The following is a 22,027-nucleotide window of genomic DNA, read 5'->3' on the forward strand; positions in this document are numbered from 1 at the left end:
AACTCTACCTGAAAAAGTATATTCCAAGACACTGAGTTAGTGAATCTGTTTTAAAAATCAAATCAAAACAAAATAAGACTTAAAAAAAAAAAAAAAAAAAAAGCCCCAGGCCGGTGATCTCGGTGTCCAACGACCAAAGTGACCGAAGGGGCGCATTAGTGGTTGTGGTTCTTTGGGAGCTGCGCTAATTTGGTGTGTGGACTCAATGCCTTAATGCTAAATCGGCAATATAAAGGGCTGAAGAGCAAGCCCGATAAAAGCTCTAATTGCTACTGGAAGATTTAGGTGGTTGCTAGGATCTGAAGACCACCACCACCACCACCACCACACACACACAAAAAAACCCTCCAATAGAGTGTTTGGGCTGTGTGCATGGGGTGGGGGGGCGGGGGGTAGAGTTTCTACGGCGAATAGTGCCCACATCTGCTGGAACTTCCATATCTAAGCTGTTCCTTTACGGGAGCCAACTTATGAAATCTCCACAATTAGATCTTCATTGTTCTTCCTCCACAACACTGTCTAGAAAGAAAAGGTCTTCTCGGTCGGGGCCAATCCAACGAAGCGTTTGACGTTATTAAATAATAAAGCGATTGTGATTTACATTGTTGTTCAGAAAAAAAGGCCAATTATCCACTGTTATGTTGCCATAAAGATCATATTAACTCGAATTAGTAATCAAACAATATGCGAGGGTTTAAAAAAGTACAGCCGAACTGAGTGACAGCTACCGCGACGTCTTCACTTTCACCAGCGAACCCACCCGCGCCGGCAGCCGGAGCGAGAGAGACAGTCGCCGCAGACCCGAAAGGAGGGAGAGAGCAGCAAAGTGGTGATTAACGGTCTCCAGTGTTAATTATTCTCAATTAATCCCAAACAGTGCAAACCTTCCCCGGTTCTCTGGAAGTTCCCTGGTTTGGGATACTCTGAGTATTCCGCCTTTCAGGGAGGGGTTTATAAGAAATCCGGAAGAGGCAATCACAGTATAAGTGCACCTGTGAGCGAAGGGGTAGGGGGTGTACATGTGTGTGTACTGATGTTGCCCGCAGCGTGTGCGCGGGAGGTTCGCTGCCTTTCCTGGAGCCTGGAGTGCACTCCGCCGAGGCGGGGGCCTGGTGCGGGCAAGGCCCGCAACATCCTTACACCCCTAGTGAATCTTGCCTCTCCTCTACACAAATCACTCTCTCTCGCCCTCTGTTATTAGGTTTATAACTCTTTGCCCACTTAAATTTGTGCAGCCAACCAAGGAAATCTAAATAGGTTTGAGTTGCCCCTTGGGTACAGAATGGAGGCTTTAATAAGAAAGATTAATTGTGGGTGTGTACCTGCCGGAAGACGTGGCAGCTCTCAAGTAGCGGCGGGCAGCGTGTCGAAAGGAGGGAAACGCCTCCCGTCCGAGGCTCAGACTTTAGTAGGCGCCGTAGGCATACTTAACGCAGGCCACCAGCAACTCGTTGCAGTCACAAGCAAAGGGCGCCACAAAGATGGTAAGACGCGTCTCTTCCTGTGTTACTAGAGGTTTTGAAGAACTTGGCCCTTTTCACCCTGCACTCCAAATTCCCTTGCCCTGCGCCCCGCCCCGCTGGACCCCCGACTCCTGGCCTCCACGCCCGAGGCAGGAGTTGGGGAAATATTGCGGCTGCTGCCCTGGGAACTCTGCCTATTCCCGCCCCTGCCCACTGAACACTGTTTAGGTGAATGATAAAGGTTTTCCTCGGAGAACTAGAAAGTTGCTTTTTTTGTTGTTGTTGCCGCGATGAATGTATATGGTTACATATACAGAGAGCAATTTTCCTCGGCGCGATGCTTCAGCAAGTCCGGGCACAGAGGGAAACCAGCCAGTGGCAGGGCCGTGGAGATCTCGCCCGTCGCGGCGGCGGCGGCGGTGGGGGAACCTTCCCGGCCCGCCCGGTCCTTTCCTCGCCCCTCCCTCTTTCTACTAAATGCTGGGATCCCAGACTAAGAAGCGGCAGAGGTGGGTGGGGGCGGAGAGGAGTAGGAACCCTCTGAGGGTGGTGGGAAGAAGGAATCGACGAAAATAGTTTCTCTAGTAGCGTTCCCTCCTGGAATAATTCCAGTTAAAACTTGAGGCACCAAGGCCTGAGTTTAAACAAATGCAAAATGAAATCTTCGGAAGGTGCAGCCCTTGCAGAGGTGGGGCAGTTGAAGGATGGTCACATCTTTGCTGAGAGTTTTCCAACAGTTTCTGCCTTTCCTAACCCCCTTCTCTATCTCCCAGTAAAACCAATTCAAAAGGGGACAGACTCCACTCTACAAGATTAATGTCCATTTATTTGCAGGATTAACCCTCTCACGAAGCATAATAAAATACTAGAAGTTCTTTTAAATTTAAATAAAGACATGAAACTCGTGCTTTCTCTTCTTTCCTCTTTGGTCTCTCTCCAGACATCAGAAAACAGTGCCGTGGAACCCAGTAAGTCTTAGAAAAACTTTTAACTCAGAGTTTTCAGATCATCCGGGAGGCTGTTGTGGGCACTGGTATTGGGGGGAGAGTGGAGAGACCAGCTTAACATTAAACATCTATGGCTAGACATTTTGATTTGGAACTCGCGATTAAAAATCTATTTGTTCCTCCCAGGGCTCAGCAGATTTCAGTGTTGGTCATGGAGCCACAAAATGTTCATTAAAGGAAACTAACCAAGGCTACTGTATGGCCACTTTGTGAACTCAGAACTATGGATGGGGGGGGAAAGTATGAAAGTGTGAGTTGATGTCACGCTGGCTGTCAGTGTGTGGTCTATTGTGGAGAATGGTGCTTTTTGACTGAACAGAGGGAGCCCCCCTCCCCCTTTCCCCAGCTCTACTGCACCTGCACTGGATGAGGGAGTCCCTGCCATTCAGCCCATCGCAGACTGTTCAAACAGAAGACATCTCTGACAGCACTCAATTCATTACATTTCTTCCTGCTTTTCAAACCAACACACACACACAAAATGAGTATTGCCAGCCAGTGACAGCCAAAAAAATCTTAAAATACTTTATATGCAGCTAATTTGGAAGCTCACACAACTAACCATGAAGTATTTTGTATCCTTAACTTGTAAGGCTTAAAAAAAAAAAAAAAGATTACCTGATTTTTCCTATGGAAAACATACCTTTATAGTTTACAGGGGGATAGTAAGTTTGCAGAAAGACACTGCAGCATGGCGCATGAAAAAGTTTTAATGGAAATGAAAGCAGAACCGTGCAAAAGAGCAAAGCTCCTGATTTATCTTATCAGGAGGGAGGCTTGAAATGCATTCATAATTTATGCTGGTGAACCAGCTTGCTAAAAGAGGTGGGGTACCCAAGAGCCAGGGGCAGGCAGTGAGTGAAGCAAGAGAGGGTAGTGAGGGAGGCATCGAGGCTGAAGTGTGAGCTAAACATTTAAATCAACTTCCTAACAACGAAGTCTCCCCCCCCCCCCCCAATATGCTCAGGTTTATTTTGCCATCTTAGGTTCCAAGATGTTTTTGCACCATTTCACAAAGCTGATGAGAGAGTGTTTAGAAAGCTGATGAGAGAGTGTTAGTCTAGTTTAACAGAAGTTGGGGTAAACAAACTCTCACAAGGGAAACTTGATTTTAAGATATTTTCCTTGGAGGTGGGAGTAAGGGGGAAACAAAGAAAGGGAAGAGGACTTTGAACAGAAGACAAGTTTGCCGTTTAGTATTTCAGACCGATTAAACTATAATATTATGCAATGATCAAGATTTGAATTAAGTGCGATAGTCAAATCGACCTGGATGTGAGCTGATACTGACTTAATGTGAAATATTGGCTAATTCTCAGCAAATCATTAGTCAGCTAGATCCCAAACCCATATCATAACATAAGGCCTAGTTTCCAGGACCCCTCCCACTGCAAGGGCATTCAATGAATTAAACTGGTTTGTAAAGAAAACTTGGAAAGTGTATCTTCTAGAAATGCAGAAATGCTTCCATACAACAAATAATTCTATCCATTTTCCACAGCGTGCATGGACCAAATGTCTTCCTTATCTACAGTTTAAATCACTGTTCCAAGGAGTACTCCCAGCAATACCTTCTCTTTAAAAGATGATTAAAAGCTATACAAATTATTAAAAGGGGAGAGAGAAAGAAAGTGTAAATGACACAGCAATGGCAAGCCAGAAGCAGCTGTCCTAACTATGGCTCCATATCAGAACCAGAAAACTTACCCACCACTGAAACTTCTGCAGGGCCAAATAAAGCTATGGTGTACTTTGTAAAGGCTTTTGGTGCAATTCGTCTAGCATCTCAAAACAAAACAAACATAAACAAAACCAACTCATTTAGACCTCACAACAAATTGTAGCTAGCAAATCAAATAACCTTACTTATATATGTGTGTGTGTGTGTATCTATATATGCACATAGGTAGATAGAGAAACACATAAATATCTATGTATACATATGGAAGAAGGGCGTGCCTATAAGCTCTAATGTCACGGTGATGGGTGTTGGGTGCATGAAGACTCTGGCTACTGGTGTGTTACGTTTTGCTGTGAGGAACCGGGCGAGAGCCTCTGCAGTCTCAAGAGCTGGAGCTGGGTGGTGGGGATGGAGACCAGCTCCACTGGCCTGGCCCTGAATGTGTTCGGATTGCCCTTTCTAGAACACTTAAACGAATCATTTCATCCCCTAGGCCCTGCAGACCTTGACGTCACGAGGTGGGGGTGGGGGCGCAGTCCCGCTTCTGGCCTGGCCGCCAGCGATAAGAACCCTCGGGAAGAATTCACCGCTCCTTTTAATACAGTAATTATTTTCCTGCCTTCTGCGGGTGGAGGCGACTCCTGCCTGGAATGTCGGTATCCCTCCCTTCAGGAAGAGGCCCAGGGATGGCAAGTTTGCAGGGTAACTTCCTAGATGAACCCTAAGCGAGGAAGGGCACTGGAAAAGGAAGAAGGGTGGTCTGAACAAGGCTAATTTTACCGCTCAAGACCAGAGAGGAGAGGAAGAACCCGAATTTCTGTATTGATCTCTGGAGTCTAAAATGAGAATCTCTTGCCTTCCCTATCACCTAATTTCACTGGACAGTATAAAAATAACTATCAGTTAATCCTATTTTGTGTTAGGGCTTTGTACTCATCTTCTGAGAGGTAAACATATACTATCCCTATATTACAAATGGGAAAGTGAAGAATCTGCATCCTCCCACCCCTCACTGTCTGATCCTAGAATGGTCCAATATTCTGGGGAGCCCACATCACTCCAGCGGCTTCCCACAGCCATGCCAATCCGCAACCTTTGGCAATGGGAAAGACTAAGTGCGATAACTAATGCTGATCCTTGGCACCAAACAGGGACGAACAATCCTTTAAAAGTAAAGGCCGGGGGTGAGAGGCAAGAGGAAGGCAGACCTTGGGTCAGTCAGTCTCTGATTTAGGAAGTTTGGAGCCTAGAACCAGGTTCGGAGTCACGAGGTCAACGTGGAGACGGATGGGGTGCAGGAGGTAGAGGGCCCTAGAGGCGCGAGGGCCCGCGACATTTAAGGAGATTTTTCAGTTTTGCCCGAAGCGGCAGCGTCCAAGGCTGAGAGAGGAAATCAGGCCCTTTGGGCAGGGTCCGGGCAGAGAGAACTCGCGCCCCGCGCAGCACCTTCCCAGGGAGGCCCTTGGGGGCCGTGGCCAGGGCCGCGGTGACGTCAGGTCCCGGGCCCCGCGCTCGCCCGCCCGCCCGCCTCAGCTTCCATCTGCCCGCGCATCCGCTCCGGGCGCTGGGCGCGGCGCGCTCCCTGGGGCAGGCGGGTGGGAGGCCGGCGCGCTCAAAGCGCTGCGCCGCGCCCCGCACCAAAGCCCAGGGAAGGAGGCAAAAGATGTTTCGAAGCGCCGAAATCTTTTACTAACAGTGCACACTTCAATCTGTACATGCAGGCCGCGGAGGGTAATGAAACGAGTGACTTCTTGGAGCTCTTAAATCACCTGACACTTCTTTGCAAAGTAGAGCAAGCATCTCATGCCCCAAATCCCAGAAGTAACAAATATCTTTGCGTCTGAAATGAGAAGACGGTCTATTTGCTTTTGAAGAGAAGCTGAGTGCACCGCTCAAAGAAGCAGAAATGTCACAGTTACACCAAAACATAAAATGAAATCCACCTAGACTCGCATACAGAAAGAGAGCTCTCTGCCATGGGAAATCGTGGCCTTGTCTTAGTAGCCTACCGTCCCAAAGAGAAGTCTTCTAGTCAGAATAAGAAAGTCAAATCCAGTATTTCCTAAAGGCCCCATAAACAAAACATAAGAAATTGAAAACAAAAATTGTAAAACTGAACAGCATCATCTGAAGAGAGAGAGGTTACGAAATCTCCCCGGGTGGCATCAGAGGTCATATTTCCAGGAAAGTTTTTAATAGAAAATAACTATGAAAGACACTAAACCAGTTCTCCAGTTAGGGCAATTTCCCTGTCTTTGGAAAACTCCTCCACAGCTGCTTACTCTAGAACTCCGGAAGCTGTGTCCCTTTGGCCTGTATCCACATTTTCACAGTAAAGGTCAAGACTTTCTTCCCCTTCTGCTGTCTTAAGGGATCCATTTCATAGATAAGATCCTTAAGGAAATCCATCCAGCCATCTTCCAACTTCGGTCAAAAAAAGAAAGCAAAGCAAAGCAAAAAAAAAAAAAAAAAAAAAAAAAAAAATCAGCCCTCATCCCCAACCTTACTAATGGCTGTCCTGAAAAGCAACCTTTTCTCTGAAAGTGAGGAAAGGCAGTATAAAAAAGTGAGATGCAAATTATTTTAAGGCAATAAGGGGCAGGGGGCGCGGGGGGGGGGAGGAAGTGCTGGAGAATGTTAACTCAAGCCTCTGCTAAAGCTCATTGCAAAGGAGATTCTTTCCACAAAGCAAAATATAAGCACCTGTTTTGCAAAATCCTCCAAAAGCAAGAAGAGGGGGGTATAAAAAGCTCTTTTAATTACAATAAACAAATAAATAAATAAGCAGTGCCAACTAGCAGGCGATCAAACCACAGTCAAACTTCAATCTCAGAGCAGTTAGCTATAAACTGTTAGCAGTTGAAAAGTAAACCTTGTGCACACAAAGGCACTGTTTAATTTTCTTCGTGTAAGGGTTCTAAATGAAGACCCCATCACTATGCAGTTAAGCGGTATTTCTTGTCCCCCTGAGGCGCTGATCAGTTCTTTATAATGTGAGAAAAGTGGCAGCTCAAAACCCGTCAATGGAGCTCCCACAACAAAAGTTCTGAAAAGCTGAATGAATTGGGTTTGTAATTACTGCATCCCATTCCCCCCACCCCTTGCAGCTTATCTCTTATTCATTCACCTTATATTATCGTCAAAGAATCTTACTCTCAAAATCATTCCCTTCCCATTCTACCTGGGGCCACGGGAGGAACCTATGACACGGCAGAAATGGAACACTCGCCACCCCCCCCACACACACACCTGAAAGTGTTCAGACCAATAAGTAGGGAGGAGAGGAGGGATTATCTTGTACCCCAGTTTACTAAGACTACTAGAACTCAGAGTAGTCAGCCTACAGAGTCTTCCATTTTAAAACCAGAATTTTATTGGCAAACGGGAATGTGTACCCTTTCTAAATTCAGAGCCTTCTTGAGTTTCTGAAATCCTGTGACATCTCCACTTAGAAAAGGCAAAGGTTAGAAATAAATCCCTCCCCTGTCTCTTCAAATTGCTAGGTCCTAAAAGACCATGCCAGACATGATGTAAAATTAAGATAACTTATTATATCCTTTTCTTTTAAACCAAAAATGGTAAATAAAATAGAAAAAGAGACTTATATCCACCTCCCACCCCCACCCCCACCCCCCAGTAGTCAAGGAAAAGGTTTTATGAAAAAGTCAGCTTTAGAATGCCAAGGCTCTGTGTGTATTTCAATCCGAGGCATTGCTGATGGAGAAGATTCTCCTGAGATTTCCTACTGTAAGAATGTGTCGGTTCTAGAAATAAGTACAGCTATTACAACCAAATCTACTAGCAGACTAAATAATTAATTGAAGCGTTGCTCTTTGACCCTTGAAAAGTCCAGTAGGGACACGTTTATAGTAATAATACCTCCGAATGAGCCCTTGTCAAATATTCATTTAGTGGTTAATGTGAGCCATTTTCCCCTGGGACTGTCTGTAATACCAGCTTCCCAGCATTGGCAAGAAACCTTGCTAATCTACTACAGCTCAGCAAAATATTTTAACGCTCTTTATTTAAAGTATGGGGGGGGGTGCAGGGAGAGAAGAAATTGCAGAGGGAACAAACTATAATCTCATCCTTCTGCACATTTCTATTCATCGTAAAAGGTTAACAAAACATTAAATTCATCCTTTTGACTGTGAACGGAATGGTTTTAGTGAGCAGAATAATAACCTGAGGAAAGAACTGAACACTCAACAACCAACTTTAGCATTGGGAGATAATCATCTCTGGGCAACCTTATGGGTTTACCCCCTTTTTGGAAATCATGTTATAATTAAAATATTATATATTCAGTATTGATCTAGCCATGAAACTACACATCTGGGGGAACCATTTCACCCAATCAAATGAGTAATGAAATATGTATCATTTTCCTCAAATGCAGTTTATCAAAAGGATTTATATTTGCAAACAAAATATTTTGGCTTTCATTTGGTTAGGAGATATAGAGGGATAGGAGGGGAAATGGGAGTTCTCTTGTTCTATGCAGGCAGTAACAATCATTCAAAACTAGTGCAACTTCCTACAATATTGCTTTCTTCCCTCTTGCAAAATATTTGAACTTGAGCATTTTGCCAAAAAGTTGTTGCTTTAGTCTGATTTTGTGGGCTTTTTTTTTTCTTAAGGAAGTTTAGGCGCAGTACAATTACTCTAAACCCTAATACATATTTCTAATAATCTCTATTTTTCAAATATATACACTCCATATAGTTGATTGGCTCAAATTCCGGGAATATTCTCCCCACCCCCAGAAAGATCATTTGGATCTTTATTCAAAGTTTCTTTTATTCGTATGTGTGAGCAAGAACTGGCGAATGTGCTCATTACCACGTGAATAATCCGTATATGCATTACAATGGCTGGCCAGGCCGGGGGAAATTCTTTTAGAGTCTCTGCATTAATTAGGGGGGGAAATGCCTCACTTAGAATTGGGAACTGGCATAATAATTGTCCTTTCCCAGTACAATATTACTCTAAAAGTGAGGATTAAAAAAAAAAAAAAGAAGAAGAAGAAATAAAAACCAACAAACACTTAAAGCAAACCACATGAAATAAAAATACAGAAAATATGAGGCTATCCCCAGCTGAGCCCAGAATTAACATTAGCAACAACACGAGAAAGAAATACTTTCTCGGAAAAAGAGAAGATGCAAACCAACGGGATGAGCTAACATAGTGGCTGCAGCCAGTACTTCACTCAAGCAAGGGTGGAAGGCGCAGCCGGATTCCAACTTCTCCAAAGTTGTAGCAAGTTGACACAACAAGCCCTTGAAATTGTGGGAGGGAAACCCCCGCTCTTAAGAATGAGGGACCTAGGTTCCTGGTCCCCTTCGGTGGGGGAAGAAGAGCGAGATAAGTAGTGAATAAAAGAAAAGTCCCGGAGTGGGTCTTACAGATTCTGTGGCTGCGCCAAGCGCGCAGGTCGGTTGTGATTCAGAAACATCACTAATTCAAAGATTACGGCGATTCCCCAACTTTTCCGCTCCCAGTGAGGACAACTACAGTCTTTCTTTACCTTTCCTAGGGCAAAAGAAAACAACAAATCCAATCTTGTTTTCCCACCCCTTTACCCCTCCCCCTACTTCTCTACTACTGTAGTAAAACATGGTTAACAGATCAAAAGCACAATCATCTCCAAATGTGATTAGACCGGACAAAGTAAAATATCTACCTCAGAGTTGATTGTTTTCTTCTTTAATATGGCTGTTGCCTGGCTTCTCTTTTGCTTGTTATCAGCTGCACAGATTATCCGATTTGGGGCTACAGGCTTGGACCCGCGCTGCCAATTTAAGAAATGGAATTCGTGGAGGGAGAGAGAGGAAAAAAGAAAATAAATAATAATAATAAATAGCCATAAGTCAGGGAGTTTTGCAAGACGCTCTTTGGTTTCCCTCACCCCTAAACTGGAAAAATGTGGAGGAGAAAGTTTATGAAGTCAAGGAACAAAGAAAGCAAACCACTTGTTTCTTCTCAGACAATAGCAGGGCCAGAGTAATCCAAACACCCACCCAGCAGATGAGCACTTTGCTTGTCTAGTTTGCAATTATTCCGATACAAGAAGCATCATTTTCCCCTATAACCACATTTCCAAAGGGCCATTGTGCTGCGAAGAAAACGAAAACAAAACCAGCCAACCTGGTTCTGACTTGGCTCAATACCCCATCTGCTAAGCTACATGAAAATTTTCAGAATTGACTCTTTTCTGGCAACAAGTGGCACAAATCAGTGTAAGTCCCCATCGTGCTTATTCATGCTGCTTAGAAAAGGAGGGGGTGGATTTACAATATATGTCCCTAGTTTCTATTTTGGAAATGACAGGAGCATTTCTATTTTTTAAGAGTACTTATTCAATTAATCATCCAGCCATTTATTTGTTGCAGTTAACATTAACACATGTTACTGGACTAGAATACCAAGGTTTTAGATACTTCGCTTTCTTGGCTGAGCACAGTATATTCCCCAAGGAGCTGGTTATAATCACAGTGTTATCCAAATAAATGAAAGACTCAAGCATAATTTCAGTGTCCATATTTCAAAAATTTATTTATCTCAAACTGTGCATAATGGAGTAAAAACTTAAGTTGAAAATGTACCTGTTATAAGGATGGTATTAGTTCAAATATATACATGGATTCTCGGCAGACTGATTGAATAATACAGAGCCGAATATTTAAAATACAACTACGGAAAATAAAAGGGGGAAAAACCTTAAAATATCACAATAAATTTACAGAAATATTACAAACCATAAGAAAATATTTCAAACACAGTAATTTCATGTTTTTATCTGAACAAAATGGAAAGTTGGAAAACAAAAGCTATTATAAATTACCAACGATGTCAACCTGCATGGCCATTTTTGTTTGTAACAGTAAGTTTAAAAAAAAAAATTTAGTACACTCTAAAACTTTTGCTCCTGTAAAGAAGACCACGGAGATGGTTTTGCCAATACTTATTCTAATTTTCCTTTTGTACAATTTTTAAACAATTAAAGTGTCCAAATCTGAATTTTCTTTTCCTTCCACGTTTGCAACTGTCCTAAATTTCAGCTGCAGAATCAAAATTCAGCAAGAAGCCTCCCCTTGAAAAATATTGGCAAATTCTCAGCTTATAAACAATGGACATTTTGATTGCCATGTTTATCTCGATAAATACTGTACAAAAGTTGCTTGCAAATATTAAAACATTTTTTCGTCGCTTGGAGACTAGCTCTAAATATTATTGGTAAAGACTTTTGCAAACTTTCTGCAAAGCTCCTACCGTATCACTAGAACTTTTAAAAAGTTTTGCGTAGTTTTCTTTCCTCCAGATCTATACAAGGTCCATTCCCTCACCCTCCCCACCCCACCCACCCCCGGTTTTCTCTGTACAAAAATAGTCCCCCAAAAAGAAGTCCAGGATCTCTCATAAAAGTTTTCTTGCCGGCATCGCGGTTTTTGCGTGAGCGCGGATGGGATTAGTGTTCTCTTTTGCAGCTGTCATTTGCTGTGGGTAATGACTTTTTGTTTTTTGAGCGTACCGGGTTTTTCTCCAGGCTGTTACTTACTCTCCTCCCATTCCCTCTTTTTCTTTGAAAATTTCTTCCCTCTCCCCCTCCAGTTCACTGTCCGGCCCTCACATGTGCGAGAGGGGTAGTGTGCCGTTAATGGCCGTGCCCGGCACCGGGCCGCTCTGGTAGTGCTGGGACATGTGAAGTCTGCTGGGGGCGGCGGGCTCCGGCACCTCGGCGCCGGGGAGGTACATGCTGATCATGTCCCGGAGGTCCCCGGCCTGGCAGGGAGCCCTGGAGTGGGAGGAAGAGGTAACCACGGGGGGGCTGGAGCTGGCCTCGGACTTGACCACCGAGCCCATGGAGCCAAGCGCCATGCCAGGGGTGCCCTGCTGCGAGTAGGACATGCTGTAGGTGGGCGAGCCGTTCATGTAGGTCTGCGAGCTGGTCATGGAGTTGTACTGCAGGGCACTCACGTCGTAGCGGTGCATGGGCTGCATCTGAGCGGCGCCGTGCGCGTTGAGGCCCGGGTGCTGTGGGTAGCCCAGCTGGTCCTGCATCATGCTGTAGCTGCCGTTGCTCCAGCCGTTCATGTGCGCGTAGCTGTCCATGCGTTGGTTCACGCCCGCGCCGAGGCCGGCGCCCACCCCGACCCCGCTCGCCATGCTGTTGCCGCCCGGGGCCAGCAGCCCTCCCGGCAGCGTGTACTTATCCTTCTTCATGAGCGTCTTGGTTTTCCGCCGGGGCCGGTATTTATAATCCGGGTGCTCCTTCATGTGCAGCGCTCGCAGCCGCTTGGCCTCGTCGATAAACGGCCGCTTTTCCGTCTCCGACAAAAGTTTCCACTCGGCGCCCAGACGCTTGCTGATCTCCGAGTTGTGCATCTTGGGGTTCTCTTGGGCCATCTTGCGCCGCTGCCCGCGGGACCACACCATGAAGGCGTTCATGGGCCGCTTGACGCGGTCCGGGCTGTTCTTCTGGTTGCCGCCCGCCGCCGCCGCGGTGGAGTTGCCGCCGCCGCCGCCGCCGCCGCCCCCCGAAGTTTGCTGCGGGCCCGGCGGCTTCAGCTCCGTCTCCATCATGTTGTACATGCGGGCGCTGTGCGCGGGCCCGGCCCGCCGGCGGCCGCCGACCCTCGGCCCGGCCGGGACTTTGGGGGGCCCGCGGGCGGGGGGAGAGGAGGAGGGGAGGCGGGCGGGGGTGTCGGGAGCGCAGGGCTCCGCGAGGAAAATCAGCCGAAGAATAATTTGGGGGAGGAAAAGAGAGAGAGGCAAACTGGAATCAGGATCAAAAAAGTGCTTCCCTCCTCTTCTGGCCGATCCTGCCGCCGCCGATGATTGTTATTATTATTTTTTGGAAAGGCTTAAGCCTGGGGCTCAAACTTCTCTCTCTTTCTTTCTCTCTCCTCTTCTTTCTCTCAGTCCTAGTCTTAAAGAGGCAGCAAACTACTTTCCCCCTTTTGCAAACACTCTCTTCTCTGCCTTGACAACTCCTGATACTTTTTTGAACAAGTTAATAGACAACCATCCATGTGACGGGGGCTGTCAGGGAATAAATGGGTTTCCAGCGACCAATCAGCGCGCGGCGGCTCCTCCACTCGAGCCCAGCCTCGCCGCCCGGTTTTGCATGAAAGGGGGCGGGGCCTGCCGCGCCGCGGGCCGCGCGGGGGAGGCGGGGGGGGAAGAGGGAGGGGGAGGCGGCTCCCACAGCCAGCCTGCCAGCCACTGAGAAACCTTTGTATCCCCTCTCGCAGCAACAGGTCACACCACACGCCTTTTCGAAGGAAGTGGGTAAACAGCACTAAGTCTACGACTTTTTTCTTCTTTAAACTTAATCTTGATTTACTTTTTGGTGCGCGCCGCTGAAATGAGGAAGGGGCGCGAGAAGCTGAGGTGTGGGGGTGGGGCAGGGCAGAAAGGGTGGTTCGGGGCGACTGTCCTACTGGTACTTCAGGGAACCGGCCGTGCTGGAGTTGGTGTGTCATTGTTCTCCCGCTGCCCCGCTCACTTCCCCCAGCGCCAGCCGCTCTAGGGCTTCTCCCCAACCTGGCTCTTCGCTTGCCCCCATTCCCTCCACGACTGCCGATGCTCGCTCACCCTCTTCTCACACTGTCCCGACAAGAAGTTAGGAGGCTGAAAGCTGTGTCCTCAGAACCCTCCTTGCTTCCACATAATTTGCTCTATTTAAAAAGTAAATCCTGCTCGGAAAGTGCGGCCGCCTCTAGAGCTGAGGCTAGGCCGGGCCTGGGTAAACTGCCGAGTCCACGCTCTTCCCTACCCTACTCAGCCCTCCGGGCAGGAAACCACAGCTTGGCCCTCACCCCCGCCACATCTCCCACCCGTCTTTCTCCACTCGGGCGGTGCCAAGGGGATGCGCGTCCTCTCTCCCCATTCTCCTCCTTAGCCTCCCCCACGGAGGGATCCCAGTGGTGCCGCTTTCCAGAGAGCGCAGGGGGAAGAAAGATCAACAGAAGGACGCTCAGAAGTACAGGCTATGGGGGAGGGTAATCTCAACTTCCTGGCATCCCAGGGCACGGCTTGGAGGTGGCTTTTGAGCCGCACTCACAAACTCCCTCCCACGCAGAGTTCCCAGGACTCAAGCACGACCAGCCCTGGCATTTCCCCCAGTGACTTCTACAGCGGTGGCTGCATCGCCCCGGCCGCCTAGGCCTGGGGCTGCGCTCGGAGGGGCCTCCAGGCCTGGGAGGCGGGAGTGGTGCTTGCTCTCCAGGCACAGGTGCAGGCCGCGCAGGCAGGAAGAAGGCGAGCAGGACTGGGGAAAGGGGTAGCCCAGCAAGGCTGGGGCTAGAGGAGGATGGGATGGGGGCGGGGGTAGGGGCTCAGGAATCCTGCCCTCCCAGGACCCAGGAGAGTAATTTTAGCCGCTCTCCCATTGTCCCGACGTAAAGATTTCAATAGGTAGGCGCTCAATGCGCAGAGCAATGGCAGCACGTCCGTTACAAATAGGTAGTTTTGTTTCTCTTGTTGTCGCTACACGGAGTCAAACAAAGCCCCGTCTAAGTTTCCTTCCACTCTCTTGTTGGGATCTTTGTGGCTAAAATGCACTTGACTACAAAGCGGGGGGGGGGGGGGGGAGAGAAAAAAAAAACCTGATGCCATTTCTTTTTTTTATAAAGGGCTTAAACCATCAGAGTTACTTATTTTCTTTCTTCTGTAACACTCTCTCCGCCCCCCTCCTCCCCTGATCTATCCTTACTCACCCTAAGAAAATGTACTGAATAGTATCTGTCGGCCATGTTCCATTTATTATCTTTACAAAACTGTGCATTGTTTTGTTCCTTACTAACCTTCCCATAACCGTCCCCCCCTTCCCCTCCAACTTCTCCAATCCCTGCATTCCCAGGCTTTTCTGTTTTTGTCAAAGTTAAGATAAGCATATCCACTGGAAACCCGGAAAAGTTGTGAAAAAGAATCTAGCAGACTTTTCTTAATAAATCATTATTTCCAGTCAACCTCTTCTACCTCCCTCCCTCCTCTAGCAGTTTCTCTCTTTTTCTCCTAAGTTATGATTCGTTTTAGTTACTGGGAACCCGGGAAGGATGAGACTAGCCTTCTGGAAACGCATAAGTATATGGCAGTCTTCAAAATAAAGTAGTGTCTTCTGTTTATTCGAGGTGTAATATTAAGCTAAACATGGACCTGAAGAGTAGGAAAGAGAAAAGGTTGAGAGGATCTGGAGAAGGGAAAGCGGCCACCGGCTTTTCAGCGCGTCTGGTTTCAGGGATGTGGCTGGTGCGCCCCCTACTGGTGAATTCGCTTTCCCAAGACTATTGCTTTTACCTTTAAAAGAAGGTGTTTGGAAATAATTGAAGGGAAAAAAAATGAGGGGGATGGGAGGAAGATCAAACTAATTACACATAATCTAAACAAAAGAAAAGTTAACATATCATATAAGCTATGGAAGCAAATCATAAGAATCAGATTTAATTTGCTTAACTTAGAAAGGTACTTACAACCTCGAGATAAGTGGGAGGTTAAACCATGGGAAAAAATAGGTACAAATTATGAGATTCAACATATGAATGAATTATGATTGTCCAGACGCCTTGGAGGGCAGATCAAGCATTCACTTTATGATTGTGAATGCATTGGTCTGCACTTAATAGCATTATTTGGAAAACTAAATAAAAGCTTATAGATAATTAAGATGGAAGAAGAAGAAGAAAAAAAACCCAAGGGGTTGGTGTGGATAATAGCGGTGTATATGTATTAAAATAAATATTAATAACGGATAGTTATAGAAGCAAATGTTCTAGAAGCAAATCTCTCTCTCAAGGGTGGTAGTAAGAGGCACACATTTTTTCTTGGTATGATATATAAAAGCTTTTTCACATTCTCAGATGCATGTGTTTGTGCCTGAACTCTATAATAATGCATTTAAGAGGTTAAAGGGGCTGGCTAGGTCTTTTGTTAATTGCTTTTATCATATAAATAAGCTATGGAAATACATTACAATTGTGTTATCATTGGTTGCATTTATTTACAGCTTTATTTTAATTAAGCCTGCTGTACTTATCAAGGCAATAAACTAACTGTGGCTGGCATTTATGCATAATAATGTGCTATGAAAATAAGATTAAAGAAGATGGTGATAGCAGAAACAATTTTCTCATTAGATTTTTTAGAACATATGCATTAAAAAAATCAGATCACCGGCCACTCTATTTCAATCCAGCACCATCACTGGGCCCTAAATATAATAATAACTATAACAATCATAATAGATGACAGAAGCAGCACTGTTTTAGGTTTATAACAGACGGCTACAGTACTAATAACAATACACCATTGACTACTGGGGAATCAAAATAAGACTTGGAAGAGGGTGCTTCATCCTCGGAGAATTTAAAATGTTGCCATTGGCACAATTTATGAAAATTGAAAGTGCTTAATCCAAAGAGAGTTAACATTTCCCTTCATTGGGCAGAAAAAGCTGTATACTTTCAGAGTAAGATTAGAAATTAAGAACAAAAATGCTTAACTCCCAGGATATTCTGATTTGATTTTGTTTTATTATAGGTCCTAACCCCAAGTCCTTAACTGATTAAGTGTAACTAAATTTTATTAAAAAAAATTTGGCATTGATATTTCTCTCCTAAACTCCCCTTATCCTTCCTCAAGTATTATATCTGAAGCCAACTAATAATTTTGTGGAGATAGGGGACTGTAGACTTATTTTTTCTTCTTAGTGGCAAATAGAGGTTTAACTTGCAGTAATTAGGTGAGAACTAGCCAAGCATCTTACTATTATGATGCTTGTTAAAAAACGCTTCTTTTCTGCATCTGCATTTGAGTGTGTTCCCCTCCTCTCTTAATCTTCTTATGGAAATGAAGGCAAACGGCAGGGAACCTGCAGTCTTGGAGAATGTCCTTGTTAACTGGAATTTCTCAGCATTGCTAATTAGCAGAGTTTGACGACCACCAGTATTGGGGGGAAAGCTCTGTTTAACCACTCACAAACCATTCCGAGGAAGAGCAGACTAATTTTATTTTGTAATTAAAATCTGAAAAGGGCCCTATTTGACAGTTAGGGCTATGAGAGTTTTATCTCCCCGTGAAATAATTACTGCCTTGATAACTCAATTTTCTGAAAAATGTCAACTGTGGGCTCCAAAAGTTTTAATTTCATTACATAAGGAGAAAAAGAGAGAAAAATAGAAGAAACTGTACAGAAAGGCTTTCTAATTCTGGAACTGGTTAAATATATTAGGAGCCAGATTTGACCAAATGAAGGTTTTTTTTCTTTTCTTTCTTTCTTTCTTTCTTTTTTTTTTTTTTTTTTTTTTTGCCATGTTTCCTTCGGATCCTAACCTTCCAGCCAGCTCCAGTGAAAGTGACAATAGCAGTGATCATGCTGCAGTGAAAGAGATCACACCAGCAGTGTGGAAAGAGGCAAATAAAACTAGAAAGAGAAGTACGACAACCCAAGAAGAATTCCAGATTTTAAAAACCAAAAGTAAAGGAAGATTTCGATGTTTAGGACAATGCTGGTGCAATCTGGTGAGATAAGATTTCATTGATGTTTATCCCCTAACACAAGAAAAAAGAAAGCTGAGAATTAGAGTAGGGAAACTGGCATAACCAATTTTTAAAATGTGTCCTTCTCCCCTCTAAATCGCAAAAAGCCCTCAGTCACACCAAACTGGATCCTGCCACAAAACTTCCAGAATGATCAACACTTAATTCCCCAAGATTTATGAAACAAACACAGACAAATGGAGGTAAAGAAAGGTATTAGAGGGTTTCTTTTCCTTAGAAAAGCATCATATATTTCCCAAAAATAATCAATAAAACTTAAGCTGGAAAAAGTTAGAATATTCAACGTAAGAGCAAAATTTAGAATAGAATTGTACTGGTAGCAAACTTCATTTGCTTCAGCCTGTGAAGGATTCCGCACAGGAAATCCTAGAGGGGATACTTCAATTTTTATTGGGCAGTTTTCAAAATGGTAGAAACTCTTTCATCTACATTTCCTCCATTTTCTTCATATTGCCAAACTTGTCAGATTTTGGAAGTGTGAAGGATTATTGACAGGAATAGCAATAATAAATGTTTCTAGCAGAAACTGAGAACAAGCATATACCTTTATCCCGTTTTATTTACTAAGGCATAGATATGCATATGGATGCAAGTCAAATTAGACAGACAATTTAAAATTGCTTAATCATATTTTTTTCTTCTTGTCTGTCCTTTCAGCACCTTGCCTTTAATTTCCAGAAGTGGTATTACACATAACAAATGAACAAGGGGATAGCAAATGCTATTTCAGTCCAGACCCAATTTCACCAAATAATTTCACTCAAGAGCTGTAAGGACCCTTGAAACCTAAGGAATGCAGAGCTGCTCTGCATTCAGCTCCTTTTTTATACTCATTCTCTTTCATCTAATTTCCACTGATGAAATAAATACATTTTTAAAAGAACTCAATAGTTAGAAAACTAAATATATTTCCTCTTGCAAATTATAGCAACAAAAGTAATATATAATCATTTGTGTATGTCTTCAGGGTTATATATAATAATCAACATATTGCTTATAATATTATATATGTACATCCTTCATATATTCCAGCTCAAATATTTTCTGGAAAAGGGGCTTTACACTTCACAATTTCATTTCCATTTCTGAATTATCAAGCAATCTTAACACAAGATTCTGTCTCTGCACTGCAGCTGTTGTCCAGGGAAAAATTCAGTGTGCCCATTAAATAATCTAATTACTTAAATAGAAAATCCCTTTTAAAAAAGACAAACAAATTTTGAAGAGCTGCCACCAGTGGTTTTCATCTGCATTGAAAAAAAATGATTTTGATATTAAAATTTAGGAGAAGGGAATGAAAAACAAATATACAAACCCTGGCAAACAGATTACCAGGAACTGCAAGTGGCCCAAAAAACCCATATGCCTTTCCACACCTCAAAATCGTTGCTTAGGAGTCTACATACATACTTCCCTGATTGACCACACTGTCTTGTGCAATTAATCATACCAGAGGAACAAGGCTTCCGTAGGATCCTAATTTTCCAGTGATTGAGATTGTTACCCTCATTTTAGGAAAAAGGCGGTTATTTCAAATTCTCCAACCATGATTATTTCATTTAGTTGTGACCACAAATTTTGTGTGAAAAACAAACCTAAGCCTTCCTTAAGGTTTCTCTAGACCATATTAAATGACATGTAAGTGACAGCCCAGTGACTGTTGGCACCGGCAATCTACCAAGCAGAGGGATCGTCTTTCCCTTAGCCTGATCTCTTAGCAATGGGATTCTATTTTCCCTCTGGAGATCTCATGGTGCATACTGCTCCTGTGTTACCTGCAAGTCCCCTTTCTGGAAGTACAATCAGACATAATTCAAACTCACAAAAAGTGATAACTCAACTATTTCAGAAGGCAGAGGTTTCTGGCATTCCCAAAAGCAAATCAGGGAAAGAAAGATGTTCTTAACGTGTGCTTGAGGGACAGGAGTACTATCAAAGGAAAAGGGGAAAAGACTTTCACCTGTTCATAAGAAAAGAAGCTGAAAACAAACCATTAAAAAAAAAATCACCCTACAATCACCATCAGCTCTAAACAAAACTATTACCCACTTTTTCTCCAAGATTTGCAGCTTCTTCTAGCCCTGGAAAGTGCTCTGAATGAAAGTGTACACCCATCCTGGGCGGGCTGGCATCCTCAAGGCCTCCCATTGACATCTGGAGCCCTCTCCTAAAAGCTCTTCTGCTCTCAAAAGAAATGTCTGAAACGTCTGCCTTCCCAGGGGCCCACTTCTCACCCCCTTGCACCCCGCTTCCAGCCCAGGCTCAGGTGGAGTTGGGCTTCCAAACTCATCCCAATGGAATTCTCAGATCGGTAGCCTGATAATCTTTAAAGGCTCCTTCGGAGCTAGGGCTCTGACTTTTATCTCCCCTGCCACCCTTCTTCCCTTTTTCTAGGCTCTCCCCACTCCTCTTCCCTCCTTCCCCCCGCCCTTAATTTGAAGATCATTGACACGATAGACTGTAATGAGTCCTTCAGCAACTGTTATGATCTACAGTGACAATCTCTGCACCTAATTCACAGATTATTGACAAGCACTGTGGGCTCAATGGTGTCAAGTTGTACTTGTAGTTTCAACACCTTTCAGCAACCCACGTAGCAGCTGGGCCCTGGATTAGGACCAAAGTCTGGCAGCGCTGATCTGCTAGCCCGAGTGGTGGAGAGATGAGTGTCTGTCTATACTCAGTTCCTTCAAACCGGATTGGGCCTCCTCCCTGATGCCTTGTCTGTCTCAGGGTTGGATCAAGGAAACTAAAGGATCTTAAAAGTTTAAAGACAAAGTAAAAGAGCAAACTTAATAATAAATGAGGGTTCATTCTTCAATCTCGGTTTTAATAATCATTTTCTCATCCCCAAAGAGCTACCAAATTCCAAGCCCCATACACTGGCTTTCAGAGTGAGGCTTGGGTTCACCAGTAAATGTATGAGGGATGGAGGGGATAGGGGGCTGAGGACTTAGCACTCAGTGGGCCCAAAGCTAGGTTGGCCCATTCTCCTGGATCGCCCTCAGAATCAGGCAAGACTGACTACTTACAAAGCAGGGCGCCCAGCCAACAGGAGCGGGCTCAGGCCTGGACACTGGGACCAGAGACCAAAAACGCCCGCCCTGCCCCTAAAGGGTGCTTTGCTGCTGCGGAGAAAACGCTGCGGGTTGCCAGCGTTGTGGCTTTGCCTGCTACTAAGGAGTCATTCATTCACTGCCCCTCCCCAGCCCCCAAAGATGGAAGAGCTGCCTTCCTGCTGGCCGCCGTGGGGCGTGAGATTCCAGCAGGGGCTGAGGCCGCCTGAAACCACAGAAATGACACTGTGCTGGGAGAGCTGGGTGGTATTCCCGGGCCTAGGCCACCCACTTGTTTAGTTCTTTTTCCTAAACTAGGGGTTGAGCTTTCTCCCTGGGCCCTGGGAAGTTGGGGGCTCACTGCCTGCCTGCCAGCAGCCAGGTGTGGCTTCTACCCTTGCCTTCACCCTACAGGTTGTGACCCCCACCACCACTGGTGAAGAAGAGGTGGGGCAAAATCTCAGCCTCTACGTTTGCAAATTCTCCATCACTTCAGAATAGCAAGTGTATTCAGCTGGTCCCTTCCAAAAGTCTGCTGCCTTTGACCTCCCCAACGCCACAGGCAGCCTTGAACCGTGGCTTTCAGAGCACCGTTTGTCACCTTACCAGGGTTGGCACCAAAATTGGCCCAGGATTTAATATTTCTTCAGTGGGGACTAGTCTTTTGGTGAAGGAAAGGGGAGGGTCTGTCTTCAGCAGGAATCCCGCTTACCCATCATTTCGATAGGATTCCAGGTAAAAAAAAACTGATTAAAAGCCTTGATTCTTTTCCTGCCACTGTATCCAGATTCACTTATTGAGAAACACAAGCTGAGATTCTATTCTGGAATCAGATGGAGAAAGCATCTCTCATCTCAATGAACAGAAATTTCCCTGAAAACACAATGTCAGATGCACAGATTGTAGGAGGTGGGAGAAATAAACATAAAAACAACTTACATAGCCACAGTATTAAATATTTTAAAAAGTTATTGTGTTATGAAATTAAGCTAGTTTCCCTCAATAGGTAAACTTAAAAAAAAAGCAAGCCCTAAATTTAAGGTTTTTTTAAAAATCATAAAACACTTTGTTGAGATCACGTGTTCATTTAGCACACAAATTGTTTCAATTTGATCTTAACACCTAGACAAACTCATATTTTCCCATTGCCTTAAATTCAGAGGATGTGTCATTTTTATAGTTATCTTTCTGGAAGAATTCAAAGTGTACGTTTGTCCTCGTTTGCTGACCAAAGAAAAAGTCAAAGCTCTTTCTTAT

General features: G+C 44.7%; 1 protein-coding gene and 1 long non-coding RNA gene across 2 annotated transcripts in view; both read right to left on the minus strand.

Moving 5' to 3' along the window:
- Nucleotides 1-22,027, minus strand: part of LOC123614783 (uncharacterized) — a 654,335-nt gene that overhangs the window by 15,897 nt on the left and 616,411 nt on the right. The window contains exon 10 of the long non-coding RNA XR_006722257.2: nt 9,838-9,945. This is a non-coding gene — a long non-coding RNA (uncharacterized LOC123614783). The remainder of the gene's footprint in view (nt 1-9,837; nt 9,946-22,027) is intronic.
- Nucleotides 10,683-13,281, minus strand: SOX2 (SRY-box transcription factor 2). Its single transcript, XM_010947837.3, has one exon. The coding sequence runs from the start codon at nt 12,744-12,746 to the stop codon at nt 11,781-11,783; it is 966 nt and encodes a 321-aa protein (XP_010946139.2). The 5' UTR covers nt 12,747-13,281; the 3' UTR covers nt 10,683-11,780.

The sequence above is a fragment of the Camelus bactrianus genome, chromosome 1, assembly GCF_048773025.1.
Source record: "Camelus bactrianus isolate YW-2024 breed Bactrian camel chromosome 1, ASM4877302v1, whole genome shotgun sequence".
Classification (NCBI taxonomy): domain Eukaryota; kingdom Metazoa; phylum Chordata; class Mammalia; order Artiodactyla; family Camelidae; genus Camelus; species Camelus bactrianus.